This window comes from Meleagris gallopavo, chromosome 10 (assembly GCF_905368555.1).
Source record: "Meleagris gallopavo chromosome 10, MGAL_WU_HG_1.1, whole genome shotgun sequence".
Classification (NCBI taxonomy): Eukaryota; Metazoa; Chordata; class Aves; order Galliformes; family Phasianidae; genus Meleagris; species Meleagris gallopavo.
The window spans coordinates 14157245-14178695 of NC_139413.1; the positions used below are offsets into that span (position 1 = coordinate 14157245).

At 36.2% G+C, this 21451-nt stretch overlaps 1 protein-coding gene across 2 annotated transcripts; it reads left to right on the forward strand.

The window, feature by feature from the left end:
* The first annotated feature begins 2577 nt into the window (after positions 1-2577).
* Positions 2578-19180, forward strand: ZNF644 (zinc finger protein 644). 2 transcript variants are annotated; one of them, XM_085231915.1, is made up of 6 exons: positions 2578-4595; positions 5018-5573; positions 5782-6387; positions 8934-9056; positions 16525-16627; positions 17100-19180. In XM_085231915.1, the coding sequence occupies exons 1-6, from the start codon at positions 2580-2582 to the stop codon at positions 17290-17292; spliced, it is 3597 nt and encodes a 1198-aa protein (XP_085088041.1). In that variant the 5' UTR covers positions 2578-2579; the 3' UTR covers positions 17293-19180. The 2 variants fall into 2 exon arrangements, with proteins under 2 accessions (XP_085088041.1, XP_085088040.1); XM_085231914.1 differs by lacking the exons at positions 2578-4595; positions 8934-9056 and having other exon boundaries at positions 5002-5573.
* Positions 19181-21451: the final 2271 nt, after the last annotated feature.

The window sequence follows — 21451 nt, forward strand, 5'->3', positions numbered from 1 at the left end:
TATCTCAGGTTTTCACAATAATGCACAGTTTTTGTATATGGAGCAACATGATTTTTCCTTCGCCCTGTAAACCTGTGAAAAGTTTTCAGGAGCCATTTGATAACGAGGGCTGCAATCTCCGTGCTCTCAGTCAGCCTCCCTGCTGTTTGGGGGCTGCCAGTGGTGTTGCTTTAAATGGGAAGCGTCTGTTCTTCCTCTGAATCCCTAACACCACAACAGATGGGTGGAACTTGGAACGTGGAAGGTTTTTTACCTCAGAGGTGGTAACAGTGAAGCCACTCATTAACACTGAATTTACCACTTTGTTAGAAACATTGCTTCCTGTTGAGAAAAGCTAACGTAGGCTGTGAAATCGACTGAGCATGCACTTGTCTACATCTGCAGTAACAAAATGAAGAAAATGCACGACTTTCAGGAAAAGCTGACTTGCTGTATTTCTTCTAAATTTTCTTGGAACGTTTTAGAGTCTGTTGCCAATTATTAAATGGAGCTTATGCTTCCAGTTATAAAATCATTCCAGCAGTCCGGTGTCTTTGGAGCCTTCCCCTCTTTAATTTGATTTTTTTTTTATATTACTGATTTTTTTAGTGCATGTTTGCAGTACCCTTTTCTAACTTGTGTTTATGTTGTAAAGACTCCTGCTGCGTAGTGCATTATCACCATTTAAGGATGATACTGTGAATATGATGTTATTTGAAGGTTGTGTTGTGTAGAAACTAACTGATCTGAAAAGAGCCAAGAAACTCAGAAATTTACAAAATGAAGACAGATATCTGGAGCATCTAGTTGAACATTAGGACATACAAGTAGCCTAATAAATAGAATCATTTCATATGCATTGGGCATTTGTTACTGAGCTGATGTGAGTACAGCTGCATTGCTAAATTGAGTAGATGACTAACTGGGTAGCAAAGGGAACACTTCTTGAACTTCTTGCTTTATTTGTACTACATATGCGGTTTATTTTTCTTCAAAATGTTTAAGAAAAAATGCAGTATACTGAGGTTTGTTATTTAGAAACTTAAAGGAGATTAGGTTATTTTGTCGTTTTGCTGATTTGAAGAGCGTAGAACTTCATGAGGCTCTGGCTAGCTTTGAATTACAAGTACGGCTATCATGATGTTGAATTGGAAAAACTAGTAGTTCTGAATTCATTTTGGTGTGTGATGTATGAAGATGAAATTGGTGCCCTTTAAATAACTTATTTTCTATCCTTAGGAAAAAAGGATGTCAAGCGTGGTGTTCCTTGATTTTGATGAAGGACCACTGCGAGGAGCCATGGACATTTGTCGTGAGTTATAACACCGTAATTTGAAGAATCTAGGTAATGACTCCATTTAACAGGATTCTTTATTCAAAATGTTGATTAATGTCTGAAATTAAGTATGTGATGGCAGACACAAATCCCCTAAAATTTGAAAGTACAATTCAAGGGTAAAATAATGTATTTTCTGTAAAACAGGTATATGTTTCCATCTCCTAGGTAGATGTTCTAATGCCTTACACTTACTGTGTTCTCAAGACCCATATGCAGGAAACTTCTTTGTGCTCAGTAAGCATTGGGTAGATTGTGTGTAAATAAATGTTGCTTATGGAAAGATGTACTTAACACATGTGAAGAATTAATTTGTAATATTCTCTGTCATACACTGAATTTGACATGGCGATTTTGTTAGGTAGATAAAATTCTAACTAAATATTTTTTTAACTGCTAATTTTTTTCCACCTTTAAGAAAATCTGTTTTATTTGTTTACCATTTTAAATGGGCTCAGAACATCAACAGCGGGTCTGATTTATGCATTTGTCTTAAAGCAAGGAGAGTGCTTTTTTAAGAACATATTGGGAAAACATTTCATTTCTTCAACGAATTTGATCCTTTGCTATGTTTGCAGCAGCAATTATATGTCCAAAATTAGCCTAGTTGGATGTATTCTGCATTAATACCCAAGTAAAGGCACTACAAGCTCCTGCATATCATGTCAACTGTATACAAGTGCTTTGAAAGAAGTGATACCTTGAGATATATAAAAATTATTTTGGTTTATTTCTTAGGTCTCAAAGGGAACTACATTTTAAAAAGCAATATAAAAATCACTAAAATGACTGTAGAGGCTGTCTGGATAACCTTAACTCCTTACTTGTTTTAGTTTTAGAACAGAATTAAGGATAAACAGTATGCTCAAGTAAATGTACATGTAAAATGCATTTGCACAATTTTTGTCAATCATATTTTTTTCCATATTGCATGTAAGTGTTGAGACTTTTTTTGGACTGAGATAATACCAGACAGTGCTGTATCACTGTTAATATAGACTAGCAAAATTAAAAAAAAAAAAAAAAAGTATACAGTTTTTGGTTCCTTTATGGATTAATTTAAAACATGTCTCAAACTTGTTAGAATGTATTTTTTCAATTCAAAACATTCTGACTGCAGTGTGAAGGAGCATGGTCCTAGAGAAAATTGTAAATTAAAATTGCCATTCTTATATTTCTGTGATTCTGATTCCTTTCTTGCTTTATTGTTTTCTGTTTGTTTGTTTGTTTTAGTATAAATGTACTTAATGGACAGACCAGCAACATGGATGATTTAGAGATAAATACTGAAGTTACTGGTGCTAAAGAAGAAGAAGAGGAAATCCTATGTGATTTTGTATCTGAGGAGGAAGGTGGCATTCCTGAATCACAAGAGAGTGACACATTGTTTCAGAAAAACAGTACATTGACTCTGCCAGAAGAGCTATCCAGGGACAGATCTGAAAAAGCCTTAAGTGGAGGCCAGACTTCTCTATTTATACACACTGGTGCTCCTACTGTTTCTAGTGAAAACTTTATCTTGTCTAGAGGAACTGCTGTTAATGGACCAGTTTCACACTCCACCTCAACAAAAACTTCCATTATGAATAAAGGCAGTGTTTCACTAACCACTGGACAGCCTGTAGGTCATCATACAGATTCTTGCTCAACTTTGACGGTGGTTCATGATCTTCAGCTGCCTGCAAAGAGTACAACAGAAAATTCAAATCAGCACCAAGTTTTATTTTTGTTACCTGATGTAGCACATGCTAAGAACATGACTCATTCCATTAAAAATTTACCTACCTCTGCTTCAGTTGGTTGTGACTCACAGAAATCAGTAGGAAATAGTGTAGACAGCACTTTAGTAGGCCAAGTAGAAGTTTGTGAGGATGATAAAAATTTACTGGTAAAAGACGATTGTGTTGATGCATTAACAGGCATTTCCTCAGGTACAGGTGGTTTCAGATCGGGATGTGAACCCAGCTGGGATCCACAAAAAGAGTTTATACAGTTTCTTATGACAAATGAAGAAACAATAGAGAAGTCTCCCATTCACTGTAAAGTAGGTTTAGAAAAAAAGAGAAAAAGAAAAATGGATGTTAGTAAAATAACACGCTATACTGAAGACTGTTTTGGTGATACTACTTATATTCCTAGTAAGTCAAAACTGCTAACTGTTGACTTCTTAGAACAGAACGAGGAGCTACAAATAGTAGAACCTCAGAAATACTCATTGAGTAAAGTAAAGCCTGAATCCACAGATGAAGAGCTGGAAGCTGTTGATGCTATCCAGCAGCTCATTTATAGTCCCACTGGTAGCTGTGCAGAGGATGCTTCTCCTGTTCACACTAGTACTTTTCTTTCCAATACTTTAAAAAATAAATGTGAACAGAATGATTCTGAATCACCATCTACCTTCAGTACTGATGAACCATCATTTTATCCCTGTACAAAGTGCAATGTGAATTTTAGGGAGAAGAAACATCTGCATAGGCATATGATGTACCATTTAGATGGGAACAGCCATTTCCGACATCTCAATGTCCCGAGGCCCTATGCGTGTAGGGAATGTGGGAGGACATTTAGAGATCGTAATTCACTTCTTAAACACATGATAATTCACCAAGAACGAAGACAGAAACTGATGGAAGAAATCCGTGAGCTGAAAGAGCTTCAGGATGAGGGTAGGAGTGCACGGTTACAGTGCCCACAGTGTGTATTTGGTACCAATTGTCCCAAAACATTTGTGCAGCATGCAAAGACCCATGAAAAAGATAAAAGATACTATTGCTGTGAGGAATGCAATTTCATGGCTGTGACGGAAAATGAACTTGAATGCCACCGAGGGATTGCTCATGGAGCAGTAGTCAAGTGTTCTGTTATTGGTAGTGACATGTCCCAGAGGAAGTCACAGAAGAAGGCATCCATGAAAGATCCATATTTAGGATCCTCAAAGAAGTCGTCGACGTACATGTGTAAGATGTGTCCATTCACAACTTCAGCTAGAAGCATTTTAAAAAAACACATGGAATATTTGCATCCAGCGTCTTGCATTGATCCCTTTGGTAGCCATCTTAGACTAGAAAAAAGAAAAAGCAGCATAATAGAAGAATCTTTAGATTTTGGTAGCAGGACAAAACAGTTGATAAAACAATCTTCTACGTTTCCAAAGAACTCAGTTTTAAAACAAGATGTAAAACGATCATTTGGCTCTACTTCACAGTCCAGTAACTTCGGAAAACTTCACAAGCGACCCTACAGGATACAGAAGGCTCGGAAAAGCGTTTCACAGTCATCTGTAAGTGTGTGCAATCTAAATTCTCCAGACGAGACCCTTTTGATTAGAAATAGCAGTGATCAGAAACTTAGAAAGTTTTCATCAAGCAGCAAAGCAGAGAGCTAGTGTCAAAGCAAGCAATAATTACTCATGTAGACATAAATGTGAAAACTACAATGATTAAAAAATATACTGATTCTTACATTTACGTTTAAGAGTCCATCTCTGTGAGTTCTTTACATTTATTTTCTCTATCAGGTAGCATCCATAATAATTTTTTGTCATGAATTCAGATAATCTTAATTGCAAAGGAGCAGAAGGCTATAAAGATAATAAGCACGTAGCTGTAGTAAGAGTGGTTAAGGAGGGATGGCACTGTTACAGGAAACAGTTTGGATTGCTTTTCAGGTTTTCTGCATAAAATGGCTGTTGTTGTTTTACAGAGACTTAACTCTGCTGAAAAAAAAGACAGCTATGAAACGGAGGATGAAAGTTCATGGGATAATGCTGAACTGTGTGATTACACTACGCGGTCTGTGGAGGATGAATCTTACAGTGATATTAATCAGGAGCATGTAAGCCTATTCCCCATATTCAAAGGTAAAATGGAAGATCATGAAGCTGGTGATAAATCTTCACTTAGTTATGAGCAGAATGATGGCTTTTATTTTGAGTATTATGAAGATGCTGAGAGTAGTAACTTCCTGCATGATTTGCATGATGCACAGAATTTAGAAAATGTAGGATCAGCATTGCCAAAGCATAATTCAGTTTTCCATTGGACTGATTTGTCACTTGAAAAGAAGTCCTGCCCATACTGCCCAGCAACCTTTGAAACAGGTGTTGGATTGTCCAACCACGTCAGAGGACATCTTCACAGAGCTGGATTAAGCTATGAAGCCCGTCATGTTGTTTCACCAGAACAGATAGCAACAAGTGACAAAATGCAACATTTTAAAAGAACTGGAACAGGAACTCCTGTTAAACGTGTTAGAAAAGGTACGTGTTTTTTAAATTTGTTTATTGTTGGTTGTTTTTTGTTTTTTTTTTTAAGTTTTGGTGTAGAGGGGACAAAGTGCACTAAATTGAGCACTAAACAAGACTTGCTTTATTTTGTTGTAAAGCCTCTCTTCGTCCTTGTGATTTGCTATTGTAATATTTAATAGTACATAATTGTCAAAATACATGAAAATTATTTTCTTTGTAGCAATTGAGAAATCTGAAACTTCCTCTGAGCACACGTGTCAGCTCTGCGGAGGCTGGTTTGATACTAAAATTGGATTGTCAAATCATGTGCGAGGACACCTGAAGAGGCTTGGCAAAACCAAGTGGGATGCACACAAGTCTCCGATCTGTGTTTTGAATGAGATGATGCAAAATGAAGAGAAGTATGAAAAAATACTAAAGGCTTTGAATAGTCGCCGTGTTATTCCCAGACCCTTTGTTGCTCAGAAATTTGCATCAAATGATGACTTTTTATCTCAGAATGTTATACCTCTTGAAGCATACCATAATGGCCTAAAGACTGAAGATATATCTGTGTCTGCATCAGAGGAAGAAGGGCTGAGTTTCCTAAATGAATGTGATGAAACAAAGGCAGTACTACATAATGAAAAAAAAAATCAGTCACTTACACTGATAGAACTTCTGAAAAATAAAAGGTTAGGAGAAGAAAGGAGTCCTGGTATTTCTTCTCAAAAGATTCATAATCAAACTGCGAGAAAGAGGTTTGTTCAGAAATGTGTTCTTCCATTAAATGAAGACAGTCCATTGATGTATCAGCCACAAAAAATGGACTTGACTATGCAGTCAGGTAAGAAGGTGTTTCTCGCTGTCTTCACAGCATTTCCAAACAAATGTTTTAATTCACAGAAAATGTACAAGTGCAGAGGATTTTATTTGGGAATTTGTTTATTTAATTCTTGTTTCATTTCCAGAGGACCTTGACTGCGAGAGATAGCGCAAGAAATTTTTCTTGTGTGTTTTTTCTTAAGTGAATATTCAGTACTGAGGGCTTTTGGCACAGAATGTAGTACGTGTTCTGCGTATGGTTGGGCTTATAGATTCAAAGTGGGCATAAAATGAGCCTCAAAAAGGAAGAAGACAGATCCTGCAGTAGCCATATGTTGAAGTGTCCGTGCATATATGGTAGACTTAACAGTTCTGAGATGTTTGGGCTTGTGACCCTGTTTCTGGGCTTTAAAACTGCTGGTTTGAGAATCACGTCTTTTAAATCTTGGAGGTTTGTGCAAAACAGCATTTGCTCAAACTGACAGAACTGTCGATGCCATTATTAGCACATAGTGTTTTAAATTGATTAATTTCTCTTAACTAATTTTGATGTTTTTAGGCAAACATGCTCTTACACCGTAGAGTAATTATTGTTTGTTTTAAAATTGTGTCTGCTCTGAGAAACTGGTGCTTTCTTAAGGTCTGTCTGTCCTGAGTGAAGATGTATGTTAGTTGGAATACAGTTGTAGCCAGTAGAGTTCTGATATGCAGCATCGGACTGATAGGGACGAAGATGTTCCCTGCACTGAGACTTGTGCTGATGAGGCAGTTCTGTAATCAACTTTCTAGCTATTCTGTACTTAGAAAGCAGTTTTTTTAGAGTGATGTTTTTAACCTACTTGTCACATAAGAGTTATTTCTTGTCTCGGGAAATTCTAGTAGGATTCTTTTCAGTGTGTATGCAGAGCTTGCATTTACCTGTTTCTTGTTGGAGCACCACCTTACGGTGCTGCAAGATTCTTTAGACTGAGGAGAAGGATCTTAGTTTTATACTCATGACTTTTGGTTCTGTTGGTTTTCTCATCAGTACCCAATGCAGGTTAGTAAAATTGGCAGTGCCTTGTACTTTTTTTCACCTCTATTCTCATCTGCCCTTAAAGAAATAAGAAGCCCAGTGTACTTAGAAGTTCTTTCAAGGGACTATTGAAAGTGTGACAAACAATTTCTTAAAGTGGCTTTCTAAAATGACAGAATTACATTCAATGTCATGTGGATATATGTGGTTGTTGTTGAAGAAAGGTTACTTTATACGGGAAGGTGTGTCTTTGACAGGCTAAATTATTTGAAAAACCATGCTAGAGGAGAAGCTTGCCAAAACAGACACTGTTATTGCTGTCTGTTTAATATTTACTGCTAAGTACTGGGTAGCAGCACCTGCTTGGTTACGATGAACAATCAGGTTAAAATAAACACGTGCTTACATAATACTAACAGTTATGGATGGGGCCCTATAATTATCTGTGGCTGAGGTAACAGTTTGACAGCTAACAATCGCACTGTGCCAGTTGAGTTGGAGAGAAAGTATTTAGCATCAAGTTGAAATCTTCAGTTCTTCCTAAAATGGCAAATGTTTCTAATCCCATTTTTAGTTTTCAAAAAGCTTTGTGACTTTTTCTTTTTTCTGTTGTTGCTATTTGTTTTTTAAACCAACCAGACCTTCTTCTTTAACTTACCTGAAAAAAACTGCACATCTTCTGTGTGCTGCTGGAGAATAAGACTCCTTCCTTCCTACAAGCAGAAGCATTCTTTCTGAGTAGATTGGGCACTTTTATCTGTTCTTCTAATAATTTATTAGTAGAGAACTGGAAACAATATATCTTTAGTAAAATGAGGGGAGAACATTATGGTAAAGTTGAGCAGGGGAGAAGTAATAATGCTTTCTTTGTCTGGTAAGTGAGGGGTTCAGTATTGTTGCACTTTCACTGTTTTCCTGTGATAAAAGCATGCTGCTTTGTTGGTTATTTAGCACAGAGATTTTAGCAAAGATCTTTGAATCGTTAACTTTCATTATTGGTGACGTATCTAAAGTAATGAACAGAAAATGCACTGAACAAAATGTTTTGTCTAACAGATGTTCAGTTATGTGCTTTACACCTTTCTCTCTAAGCTTTCAACAGTAGCCTAATTTAGTATTGAGCCTTTTTGTCTTATGGGTAAAACACTTAATTACCACTTTGTCAACCAGACTTTTAAAATTCTCTTTATTGGAAATGTTACAAGCTCTGAAATTTCTCAACAGTACTGTGCTATTCAAATTGCAGGATTGTGTTTTGGGAATAGAGCTTCGTGATATGTAGATCTGTAGGAATTTGTTAGTAGCCTGATGCAGAGTAGCCTAATGGGTTCAAGTTGCCTTCCTTCTGTTCTTTTCAAATAACAAGGTTTGGCTTAAAGCACTGCGTGGAAAGCTAATGACGGTTAACTTCGATCCTTCTAATATACTAAAAAATTGCATCAATGCAGTGAATATATTTAAAACCATCTTTATTACAGAAAACTTTTTACAACGCTTTGAGAATTTCATTTTTTGAAGAGAGAACTGGATTATAGTTTTCTTTTGAATGATAGGTATGCCTGTGAAGCTTAGAACGTGTGTGCATTGCAATACGACGTTTACAAGTGCTGTTAGCCTGTCCAACCACTTACGCGCTTATGCACGAAAGAAGAGTGCTGGACTTTTGACTGGGACAGGTATGTTTTGTTACAGATGTAAAAGCAAGTCTGTCTATGATACATTTTCCTCATCAGACTGGACAAAAGCATATGTTAATTCAAAATAATTTTGAAGCTTCCGTTGATAAAGAATTTATTTGCCATAAAACTTCAGCAACTTGTAAACAAAGATATGTTGCTGTTGTCCACTCTCATGTCTGATTTTCATTCTTACTCATTTATTTTGGATCCAACACTTAAGGTATGTGTAAGCAAAACTAAGAGATGTTCACTCAAAATTCATTCTCCCACAATATCACGATTTCCAAACCAACTAGTTGACCATCTAATAAAGTCTTTATAAGTACCTCAACAATTAAAAACATTAAGAAATAATTACATTACATATAACTACTAAGAATACTGTGGCTGAAAAACGGAAGAACCAAGTAATTTTCCAACTTGTATATTTCTACCAACATAGTACATGTAGCTGTTTTCATTTTTGTTTGGTTTACAAACCAATCATGGAATGATTGACAACAGAGTGAGTGTGGTACAGCACTTGGCACTGCTGTTAATGCTTTTTTTTTTTTTTTTTTAATTAAAACACACGTTTATTGAAAACCTTGTAGTATTCTGTATTTTGACTCATTTCGAGACATGAAGTTTTCTTGGCTGTAGGCAGATTCCTGAGTTTACTTGGAGTATGGCTTAGATTAGTGGGATTTTGTACGGTCAGTGGCAAGTTGGGGAGCAAACGTGGATATAGTGAGGAAAACTTAGACAAATTTAAAACTATGAAGTAATTCAGAAGTGCAGCAATCAGTTTCCTGTATTGATAAGCACAGGCATTTACATGATACTGAAAAAAAATATATAATTCCATTTTTTATCTGTAGATGCGATTTGTTATGCTATATATATATATATATATATACAACAAATAGTTTCAGGCTTTTTCTGTGACAGACTGAATAACATTTAAATGTATTTTACACACTGAGCCTGTGGATGCCAGGTCTTGTTATATGTAATGATATAATAAAATAGATTTAGAATGAAAACAGTTGCACTAATATCCATTGCGTATGAGAATATGATTTTAGTGATTCTGAAAGTTTTCATGTTAATGTGGTAGAAAGATGGTGATAGTTGACTTCTTATACCACTGCTGTCATAGAATCATAGAAGCATAGAATTGCTCAGGTTGGAAAAGATCTTAAAGATCATTGAGTCCAACCACGACCTCACCATACTACCCTAACTAACAATCCTCTGCTAAATCAGGTCCCTGAGCATCACATCCAAACGGTTTTTAAACACATCCAGGGATGGTGACTCAACCACTTCCCTAGGGAGCCTATTCCAGTGCTTAAGAACCCTCGCTGTAAAGAAAGTTCTTCCTGATATCCAACCTAAACTTACTCTGGTGCCAACTTAAGGCCATTTCCCCTCATCCTGTCAGGTACTAGCCCTATGGTGAGTTATTTTGCTTCTATACCTGTTGGTAAATATAACTGTATTTAAATTGCACATTAAAATCTATCAGTTATTAAATGAAGGAGACGCTGAGACAAAGAAAATAGTATACAGAGCCTAGAGAAGCTCCTTTCACCTCAGCTAAATAGGAAATACGGATGCAGCCTTGGAGGTTTTTTGTTTTGTTGTGTTGTAGTTTTTGGGTTTTTTGTTACTGCTGATGGTGGTTGTGTTTTTGTTTTTTAAGGAACAGCTTGCAAGCTAATAATTTGAGCAGTTGATGCCTTCTTTTTAAGAACTTAAACCTCCTGAGTCTTGTATCATCAGAACTAGAAGTTTGTTTAAAATGAAGTTAGAAAGAAAATTTAACAAAAAAAAAACCAAAAACTTGCTTCTAATCTCAGAAGGTAGAGCTGATCTACATTAATAGCCTATGTCATGCAGATATAGGCATTTCACTGAAAATGGTGGCTTAAGGGAGGCTTAAGTTATAGCTATAATATTATGCAACCAATGCACATGTGCTCATTTAGTAGTTACCATTAAAAACTTTGCACAGTTACAGAAGTTATAAATTTGACAGTTTGTTCGTTGACTCTTCATTTGAGCAAGCTCAGTGTAAACCTAGTAGACCAGATAATACAATTTTAAACTGTTGTTTTTTTTTCTTCCTGTTATTGCACAGTACACTGGAAGTTTTGCTAGGAGGATGACAGCTTTACAAGATTTCACTAGCACATACTGATTTAAAACTTTTCTGAATGTTGTGCTTGGGCAGATTTCAGTTTATCTTTTGAAAAATAGTTGTGGCTGAGAGCCATTTGTAGACATCTGCTTGGCTTCAGCTTGGAGATCTTATGGAGGCAGTGATAATACATTTATACAGGTTTCTTCTTCAGTTTTCATGAGGTGATTTCTTACATCTTCTAAAGCGTACAGAACTACCATAAAGAAATCTTATTAGTTGCATATCATAGAATCACAGAATGGCCTGTGTTGAAAAGGACCTCAGAGATCATCTGGTTTCAACTCCCCTGCCATGGGCAGGGTCACCATATTTATCTTAGTTTCTTGCTATCATTAAATAAGTGTGTGCAAACGTGAAAACTCTAGTTATTTTATGATTTGGCAATTGTTATGGGAACTATCTAGGTGTTATTGTTTAGTAAAAGAAGTACAGTAAACTGTACAAGTCACCTAAGTGAGAGCTGTCCCAGGGCTAACATCAGTATATGCACTAGTCTACTCAATTTTTCAGTTTGTCTGCGTGTTTTCAATAGATGGTTATCATATTGCTTTTCTAGCAGATGCCCATTTTTTTCAGAATCAGCATGTTTTTCATTTAGTCAAATGTTACCAGTTCCATTTTTTTTAATGCAACTTGTCATTTTTAGTTATAACTGAAATAGTTGCATAATAGTAAATTTTGAGAATGGGCTCAGGAGAAAAACGTTCAGAAGTGGAACTTTCTAGGCTTTGGCTGTTCAAAATTAGTATTTGTTATTAAGCTTAATTTGTGCTTAACCACTGCATAGCAAATGCTTCACTGAGTTCATTTTTATAGTTACTGGCTTTTGTAATAGTGGTTGCATGATGGTCTTCTCAAGAGCATGTATCAAACTGACTCTTAACAAACAGAGCTGTGCAAAATCTTCTAAATGCATCCTGCCCTTCTTGGTACAGTTGTATATCCAGCTTCCTTTCTTTTCTTTTTACCAGGCTTCTCTTCTTACCTAAAATCTCCTAGTTCTGTCTTGCACCTTGGCTTTTTACATCTTCTCTTTTTCTTTCTCTGTCCACCTACTTAATCTCTTCTTAACAGCTGTCATTTTCTGGGAATCATCACTGTCTTCTTTGCTCTCTGCTTCTGTAGATGGAGAATATTCTCCCAGAAGTTTGGGAGAGAACAACAATATACAAGTAAGGACTCTGTCTTGGAGCCAGCTGTATGGCTGATTTCTGTGATAGTGATTTCTGTGGTCACCACCTTTCCAAATAGTTTCTAATATTGCAGTTGTAGCTTCAGGGAGTTTGCGGTATAAGTGTGCGCAACCATAGCAGGGATCAGAGATCTGCTGGATTTGCATGTCTTTACTTGATGCTGATCAGCCAGTGCAGTGGACTGAATTCAGCATTGCATAAAATCCTTCAGAGAACCAAATTACTGGAGTATAACATATATATGTGTAAAAAGAAAAAAAATCTGGATTTCTTTTGCATTGTACTTTGCAATAATGATGAGACATGGTAAAAAAAAAAAAAAAAAGATTGAATTTGACTAATTAGTGAATAAATACACAAGAGGGATGTTTTTTTTAACTTGGTGGTGTTTTCAAATGGTTAATTAGAGTCACTTATGTATGCAGTTATTCAACTTGTGTCATATTTTATGACAAAAGTCATCATGAAGTCTTAATAAAGACTGGGCTTCGGTCACTGAAAAGAAAGGTATTCCACTCTGGAGAATATTAAGAGGTAGAGCACACAGGTTAGCATAGATGTGTTTTAATTTTGAGACTCAGACCAAAAATCATGGAATTAAGGATCTCCAATTGTGACCTTTGTAATACGTATTGTCCTAGATGCACTGATTCTAACCTCCTATCACCATCTGCTTGTCAGTCTTTCTTGATAAACTATCACAGACATAGTAGTTTTTTATACGCAGTCTTTTGATATAGCATGTGTTTTTCTAAACATTATGATCAAATTGGACTTGAGTGCCTCAAGAAGTTCACTCCAATGTTTGGTTATCTTCCTTAGTTTTCTCTCTGTCATGCTGTGTCAGAGTTTTGATGAAGTGGTACAACTTGTTGTTCACAAAAGGCTTTTGGAAGCAGCAGGTGGCCAAACGTGAAGGAAGGAGGCTTTGTTCAAAGAGAACTGGTCCTTTATAGAGAAAGACCTATAATAACAAAGGTTAATAGTTTCGGGAGCTGTCTCGCCACAAAGTAGGCATCATTACAGGTAGCTCCTCCATCTCTTTGGCAATTTGCTGCAAGTACAGTCTGAATTTCCATTGCAAGGACTGCATTATCTTTGGTCTCTTCCTAAAAATGCTAAAAATGGTTTCTGCTGAGGTCATCCTTTGTTTTACAGTAAAGGTATCCAAAGAGTTTTGTTCAGAACATGCTTTGTTACAGACAAAACAATAATATGTCTTATTTGATGCTTGCAAAGGCTCGCAGGCATCATGCCAGCAGTGTAAGCAGATGTGACGTGTAACTTCATTTAAAGTCGTTACTCTCTAGATAGACAAAAATGGAATTAATGTGACAGTTCCTGGTGTGTGTCCTTGATAACTGGTGTTGGAATTTCAGTTTTCAATGAAGTTTACCCAGATCTTACTCTTTTTCACCATTTTTGCTTCAGTGAGATAATTTCAAAATATACTTGTGTTGCTTTGCACCCTCTAAAATGTAAAGAAATATATTCACTTGGTCAAAAGACAAAGGTAACAAAAATAACCCTTGCAGAACACAGATTTAATATCCTTAGTATTTTTCGTGTTTTTTAACAGCAGCTTCTTGCTGGGCATATGTTCTATGTCCAATCCTAGCTAAATTATTCTAAGAATGCATTGAGTGATCTGATTATTGTTTTTCTTGAAGTTTCATTATATTTTCTGGTCTTCATTTTGTATTTTCTCTGTCTAGAATGTCTGTTTAAATGATGCAGAAATGTCCATATGTCTGTTTTGCTTTGATTTTTGTGTTTGGTTTTTTTTTAGTTGTTCTTGGGAAAATATACCTTTCACGGAAGTAGTAACTACTTCTGGTGTATTATGATTGCCTCTTTACCCATGTTGCTGTCCATTTGATTTCATAGTAGTTCAGAGGGGTTTTTTTCCTAGAGGAATATACAAATGCTTAAAACTGTTTGGGAGCTCTGTTACAGAAAACCAAATAAGAAGGTGAAGACTCTGAAATGCTTGGGATGTGTGTGAGTAGAATCAAATTTCTTGATGAGAATGAGTGTCTTAAGTTTGCCAATCTGAAGGAAACAAGCTAGTTCTTGTTTCAAATGCCTGGGGGCTTTTCTAGGTGGAGCCTCCTGTCTACTGTTTTTTTGCTCATTTGTATCAACTGACATCAGCTAACTGACATCGGGTGCAACTCCTGGATGCCTTTCTATTCAAAGAAAATGACGACTTATAATTATTTCCTTCACGTGACATTTTGCAAAATCAGCAGTGGCAAAGCTTTTGCTGTAACAACTGCTTCAGATAAGTCTTCCCTCGTGCAAGTAATTCTCTTGTGAGAATCAGCCTCTAGGTTTCAGTATTTTGTCTGCTTACATTTCTGGTGCTGTTGTTACTGGTGTTGCAGTATGTGACATATTTATACTACTCGGTATTTCCTAAAGCATTAAAGACAGTGATTTAACTTCCTAATTATCTAAAGGATATCTTTTTGATGAGAACATAAAATAGTAAGGACCCCCTACCTGTTCACTTTTTCAGAAGTTATCTTGGCCATTTCTCTCTCACTGGCTTTATATTGAGACTGCTTTCCTTGGTACTGTCAGAGAGAAAAAAAAAAACAACAAAAAAAACCCACCACTGTTGAGGCTCATCTTCATAATGATGGCTTCAGCCAGAATCCAAAAGAACTTTCTTTAGGTTGGTGTCTTCTCCTTTTCTACTTGTCTGCAGTCTGATTCGTTCTCTAGTTCTTTCAAACCTCCAAAAATCATTCATTTTTTTTTTTTGAGGTACTGTGAGAATCTTCAGTCTGGGGATGGAAATGGGAAGTGCTTGGTGTGTCTACAAGTTTAAGGTTTAGCTACAGGGTAAAAGCCATGTTTGAGACGTGCTCTTTTGGAAGACATAAGAAGAATGATGGATGCAATTGAGCCTGTTTGTATGTTCTTTAAATCAGCATGTTTTGCCTCCACAGATGACGTCTTATGCTTCAGGATACTAAGCTTTTCTGTTTTCTGTTACACGAGTCAGAACTTAGGCAAGTTTAACAGCTTTTGAATTCCACTGTAGCATAGCATATGCCTTTTTTAGTATCAATATCACTCATTACTGTCTTTCACATTTCTGTGTAGTTTTAGTGTGAGTATCTTGTTTTTGGAACATAGTATAGCTAGATAACACTTACCAGTCCCGAACTGCTTGTCTTTCGTGAGCCTTATCAGCTGTTTTCATCATACCAATATTAACTCAGTTTAATGCCCTCATCCTCCAACTTTGGCTACATTCTAGAATCTCCAGGTTTTGTTGTAGGTTCCCGTGACATCTGTTTATGGAAGGTGTAAACTTTTTAATGCAGATTGAACCTGTTTGCTATGTGTTTTCAGATAACACACAGTACTTTCATAAATGGTTTCAAACAGACTGAACTTAAAAAGATGGCCTTGCCATCCCTGTTGGTTGTTCTAATACCATCTTCTACTGTAGAGGATGAATACAGAAGTTTTGCAAGATGCATTACGGTTCAGATAGGAGTGAGGAGGAAGTTCCATTTGAAGTTCATCCATAGTGGATAAAAGGAAAAAGTTTTTGCTTCGTTGGGAATACATGAGGTGTTGCATTCAAACTAGAAATTCTTCATTGTGTTAGCTGAAAGCTACAACTTTGTGAAGATGCAACCTGCTTGAACTTGAGTGGTCTTACAACTTTACTTGAATTACAAAAGCATTTTTGCATTTTGACAGTGTTTTTTGAATGAAAGGTATTTCCAATGGTGCTTTGTTTTTGTATAATTCCAGAAGTTAGCAGGTGCCTGCTGGTACTAAAACAACAGTTTAATGCTAAATGTCAATTATCTAGTCTTTCAAACCGCAAGTGCTGTGCTTAAAGAAAGAGATGGAGATGGGGAGGAAGGCATTAGATGTTTCACCAGCACATTTCTTAGAGCATGTTACAATTGTTTTGGAATGTAGCTATAACTAAACATACAATAACAAGGAGGTAGATATCTTTTCACCACTTCTATAGGGAATACTCACTGAATATCTCTGGCTTAACACTGTCTGAAATATCGCTTTTTACATATGGAAATTTCTCTCTTCTTAGCTTTGGACTGTAAGCAAAAGAAGTCAAGGTCAAGATCTGGAAGCAAGAAAAAAATGCTGCCATTACCTCATAGTGCTGATGAAGTTTACATACTCAGATGCAGGTACATAGGGTTATTTTAATTGAAAGACTGTTCTTAAGAGCTTGCTACTTTAGTTGTAGGAATATTTAAAATTATGTTCTGTAATGTTTGTGATGACAATGGATAAGACTAGGGGGAAAGCAGTTGATTATTTTCATTAATTCGGACAAGATAATTTGAATCAATCATACTTAGTTGTTAAATTGCCAGCTCCCATTTCTCTAGCTAAAATCTTATTGGCCATGTTTGAGTAATACTCTGTTCTTCAGAAGAAACCCTAAGAGGATCAGATTGTTACTGCTGCTATTACAAACATAGGAGCATAACTTGTATGAACTGCATATGGTTTATGGTTACTACAGATGAACTTAGTTACTAAGGTTTTCAACTAAATATATAGAGAGGCAGACTTCAAGAAAATTAGGGCTTTGTTTGCATAATTTTTGAGCAGTGCTAGATATATCTTGATGGAACAATTTTAATATTTGCATAGGTTTTGTGGTCTGGTCTTTCGAGGACCTCTGTCTGTTCAAGAAGACTGGATAAAGCACTTGCAACGACACATTGTCAACGCAAATCTTCCACGGACTGGAGCTGGCATGGTTGAAGTCACATCGCTACTTAAAAAACCTGCTTCGATTACTGAAACTTCATTTTCTTTACTGATGGCAGAAGCAGCATCATAGAACAAGAAAACATTTTCAATTTGAATTGGATGTAAATTTGAAATACTTTGTCATTTTTTAAAATAAATTGTTACACTAAATTATGTTTATAAATCCTAAAGGCAAAAATAGAGGAAGTGGATTACAATAACATCAAAATAAATTGAATACTTAACAGTTACAGTAAGTAGTCTTTATATTTTATATAGGGTGGAAGATGTGTTTTTAAGGTTTATTATGTTTTTGTCAGTTACTGTGTTCACTATCAATACAAGACCATTACATGTATAGCAGCCATTTTTAAATCGTTGCACATGGGTACTTAAAAGACAGATTTTAATAAAACAAAGAAACCACATTCTCTGCAGTGTTACCCAAATCAAGGCTCTGTTTATTCCAAAAAAAAAAAAGAAATTACATAGTAAAATAAGATATTATATTTTGTTTGTATGTATGTAGTGTTTTGTATAATATCAAGAACTGCTAATAACAATTTACTCTACTTTAGGGCATTAAATACCATGTTACTTCATAGTTCAAGAGACTGTTTCATTCAAATAGGGCAATTAGTACTCTTCTATCTAGGTGTGTAAGTGTTTTTTTTAAATCACATGAGGCTTTTTGTACTAAAAAGTGGAGGGAAACTTGTCTAAACAAATTTCTAAGATAAATATGTACATAATACTGGAAATTTGTGGTAAGGAAATATTCTTTACTTCAGTTGCATTTCTCACTGACAATAAAGTGGTGCATCCATGCTACCTCCTACTTGTCAACAAAGATGGTATTTACCCTTATGTTTTTGTATCATAGTAGATTCAATCCAACTTTCTTTATTACAAAGCATCTTTTTGTTAACAAGTTTGTTCTTTATGATGATTTACTTAAAATCTGACTTGCTTACAGAAGTTTGCCTCTCTACTATTTTATTTAACACTGTAGAAATGTACTAATAAGCATTGCTCACTACACGGTTTAGAGTAGACTTTTCATTTATAATTCTGTTTAAAAGGTTGATCATTTTAGAAAATTTGAACACAGGTTGAAATGTTTCTACATATGAAGAGAATGTTTACAACTTAAATTTTAGAGCTTGTTTTGGATGTGATTATATGTATGAAAACTGTAACACTATGCTCATGCTAAGGACCTACTTACAGAATTACTGAAATAAATGTGCTGTGAGGATGGAAATATGGTGCAGGTGTCTTGGTCATGCTGAATTGTGTTTGTTCATTCAAACTGTCTTTGAAACATGATTTTTGTTTAAATCATAAGTCAGATTCCTCTACAAATCAATTTTGTATGCAAATAACATTTCATTTTACTCATATAGGGTAACAAATACTGTAGTTAAGCCAAGGATATGCATTGATATTTTCCTTATATGTAAATAAAGTTAAAAGCAGTTAAAGCAAGAGGAGTATTTTGGTAGAGTATATACATACCTCACTGCCAGTGAAATTGCTTTCCTATGGTATATCTCCTTACCAGAAAAATCTCTAAATAAAAAAGGTTTAAAGAAAATCTAAATGTCTATAATGTGAAGCATTTATTTACATTGTGTGAATTAAGTTTGTGAAATGGATTTGTCTTGCTTGAAATTAAAATATTCTCATTATCTTAAGTAAAAATAAGTTTACTTGCAATAAAATGACTTGTTCAGATACGTTACATTTGGTTGGTGGAAAATGTGAATGATGCTTGATCTGCCTCTACGTGTGCAGTTAACACACAAGGTTTGTTAACGTTCTGATAAAACAGATGAACCAGCAACAAGCAGTTGTGGAGGATGGAATCCTGAGAGAAGGCCATCCTCTGTCTGGCAAGGTTATCATTCGGTTAATGCTGTCGGGTGTTTTACTGTACAAGTTCCTACTGGTAACATAAACTTCATTGTCCAAATGTATTCCTACTGTTCTGTTTTGTTTTTCAACCTGGAAACACCCATCAGTCCATCTAAAGGCCAGAAATAAAAATTACTTCAGAGATCTTAGGAAAGATAAACAGAGTGTTAAAGTGTATTGCAGACATGTTATGTGTGTACAGACTGACTAAAAAATTCTGAATTTGTATATAATTGTGGGAATTTTTTACATGATGTGAAAATGAAATATTTACAGCAACATGTTGGAACGGAGGGAAGTGATCAGATCATCTTGAATGTTTGTAATGCTTTAATTGAGTGGTTGTTTACTCATGTCACCAAAAAGGGTGCTTTAGAGCACCAGATTCTGTTGCTGTTTAACATGAAAAATCCAATTAAGTGCAAATTATATTTATCTAGAATGTTTATAAGGGAAAGCCATACCAATTTAGCATTTAAAAAAAAAAAAAAAACCTTGTCTAGATTTGTAATAGTAAATCTAGTTAAATTTATTTAATTCCTTCAGCTGCAGTAGTGAACACCAAAAATATAAGGCTGTGTCTGAAGTTCAGAAAGCTCTAGTCCTGGCTGGTTTCCAAAATGACGTTCTCTGGTTAGGAGCAGCTGCTTTCATTGGCAGGCTTTGGGTGTGTGTTGGAGCTGCCTGAGTGCTTAGCTGTGTGGTTTTTGTCAGTGTTCCTGCCCTGCTTACATCAGATCCTTGCTATAATATAGTTTTGAAATATAACCTGGAAGTTCTCTGATTAGTGAATTTATATGCATATAAAGCTGATGTGGACTGAATGATCAAGATTATAGGTCTCAGATGGGGCTATTTGGTTTCTGTTGCTTGGAATTAAACATCTTTTGTCAATACCTACTGGCAGATAGAAGATCACCTTTCCAGAGTTACAGAGGTTCTAATAGAATGGGTAGAGTTCATTAAATCAGTCACTTTATTATACAGATCTCGTGTTTTGAGATCTGTGTGGCACACTTAGACCTTGGCATCAGTGAGAGAGTCTCACTGTCTTGGGTGTACTGCTAGGTACAGTCTCCAAAGAGCAGGACGTCTGGACTTGCACGTATAAGCACATGTGTGACTTGGCTCACCTTGGCTGTATTGCTTCAGGCTAAAGACTGCAGTTGTTTAGTCTTGGTAATAGTGGTTGGTTGGCTTTGGTTCCTCATTGCAGTCTTCTGTGAATCAGGAGTTGCACTCCTCTTCCAGCACCTACCCTACCTTCTGGTAAAGCTCCTTTAAATAGCAGCTTCTGGAAAATTATGAAAAGTGTCAGAATACTCAAGTCAGGAAACCAGAGGTCCAGCTCCACGCTTTGTAAGATGATTGGCCCTGTATTCAGTCCCAGTGCTATTTCCAAGTCATCCTTAAAAATAATAATAGAATAAGCTCTATTTGCATCCCCTGAAAGAGATTTCCTGCAAGACTTTGGAAATGTGCTTTTGAAGTGGGTGTGGTAACCACTGCCAAGTGGTAGTGTGGTCAGGCTGTATGTGTGGAAAACATCCCTGGGCTCTTAACTCCTTTTGGCCATATGCTGCTTCGCATGAATTGTGCGGCTTATGCTGTTAGGTGGTTGGCACCCATGAGCCAAGGCAGTCCAGCTCTGCGTGCTGGTGAAACTTCTGCTGGCTCAGGGTCATCTTGCCCTGGCAATGGTGTCAGGGCTGGACTGAGGCTTCTTCTTGATGCGAGGAATATGAGACTGTAGCTACTGGGAAGGGAAGAGGGAGCATGAAAGGTGCCAAAGAGAGAGAGATTTTAACAACTGGCTTTTTTGTCCCGAGCCAGACATTTTATGTTTGAAGTCCTACATTTTTAGCCATGCTCAGGAAAATCAAGGTCTGAGGTAAGTGCTTAACAGGAAGAACATGAATTGTAAATTGGGGCTCAGAGATGTGCATGCATGTGAGGCTTGGGAAGGCCAGCTTTACAGGGCTGTTCCTACAGAGCTGTTGTGAAACAATTGCTTTCTCTGAGCTCATCCTACGTTATCCTAAAAGTCAGTAATACTTTAAAGGGGCTATTCATTAATTCAATCTTTGACCTAATTTGGAAAATCAGGGAAAAAAATGGCTGCAAGCATGTGGAAAAAAATAACAGTAAATAACAAGTACTTGTTTTTTAATAAATCGTAAAGGCTGTGAAAGGAGCCTCCTCACTTAAGTACTACAGTTGACAGACTTTTCCAATTTTTTACCACAGTAGTTAGTGGCCTGGATGCTTAACCACTAGTTTCCTATTCCAAAAACCACTTCACATAGTCCTGACTCCATTTAAAAAAAAAAAAA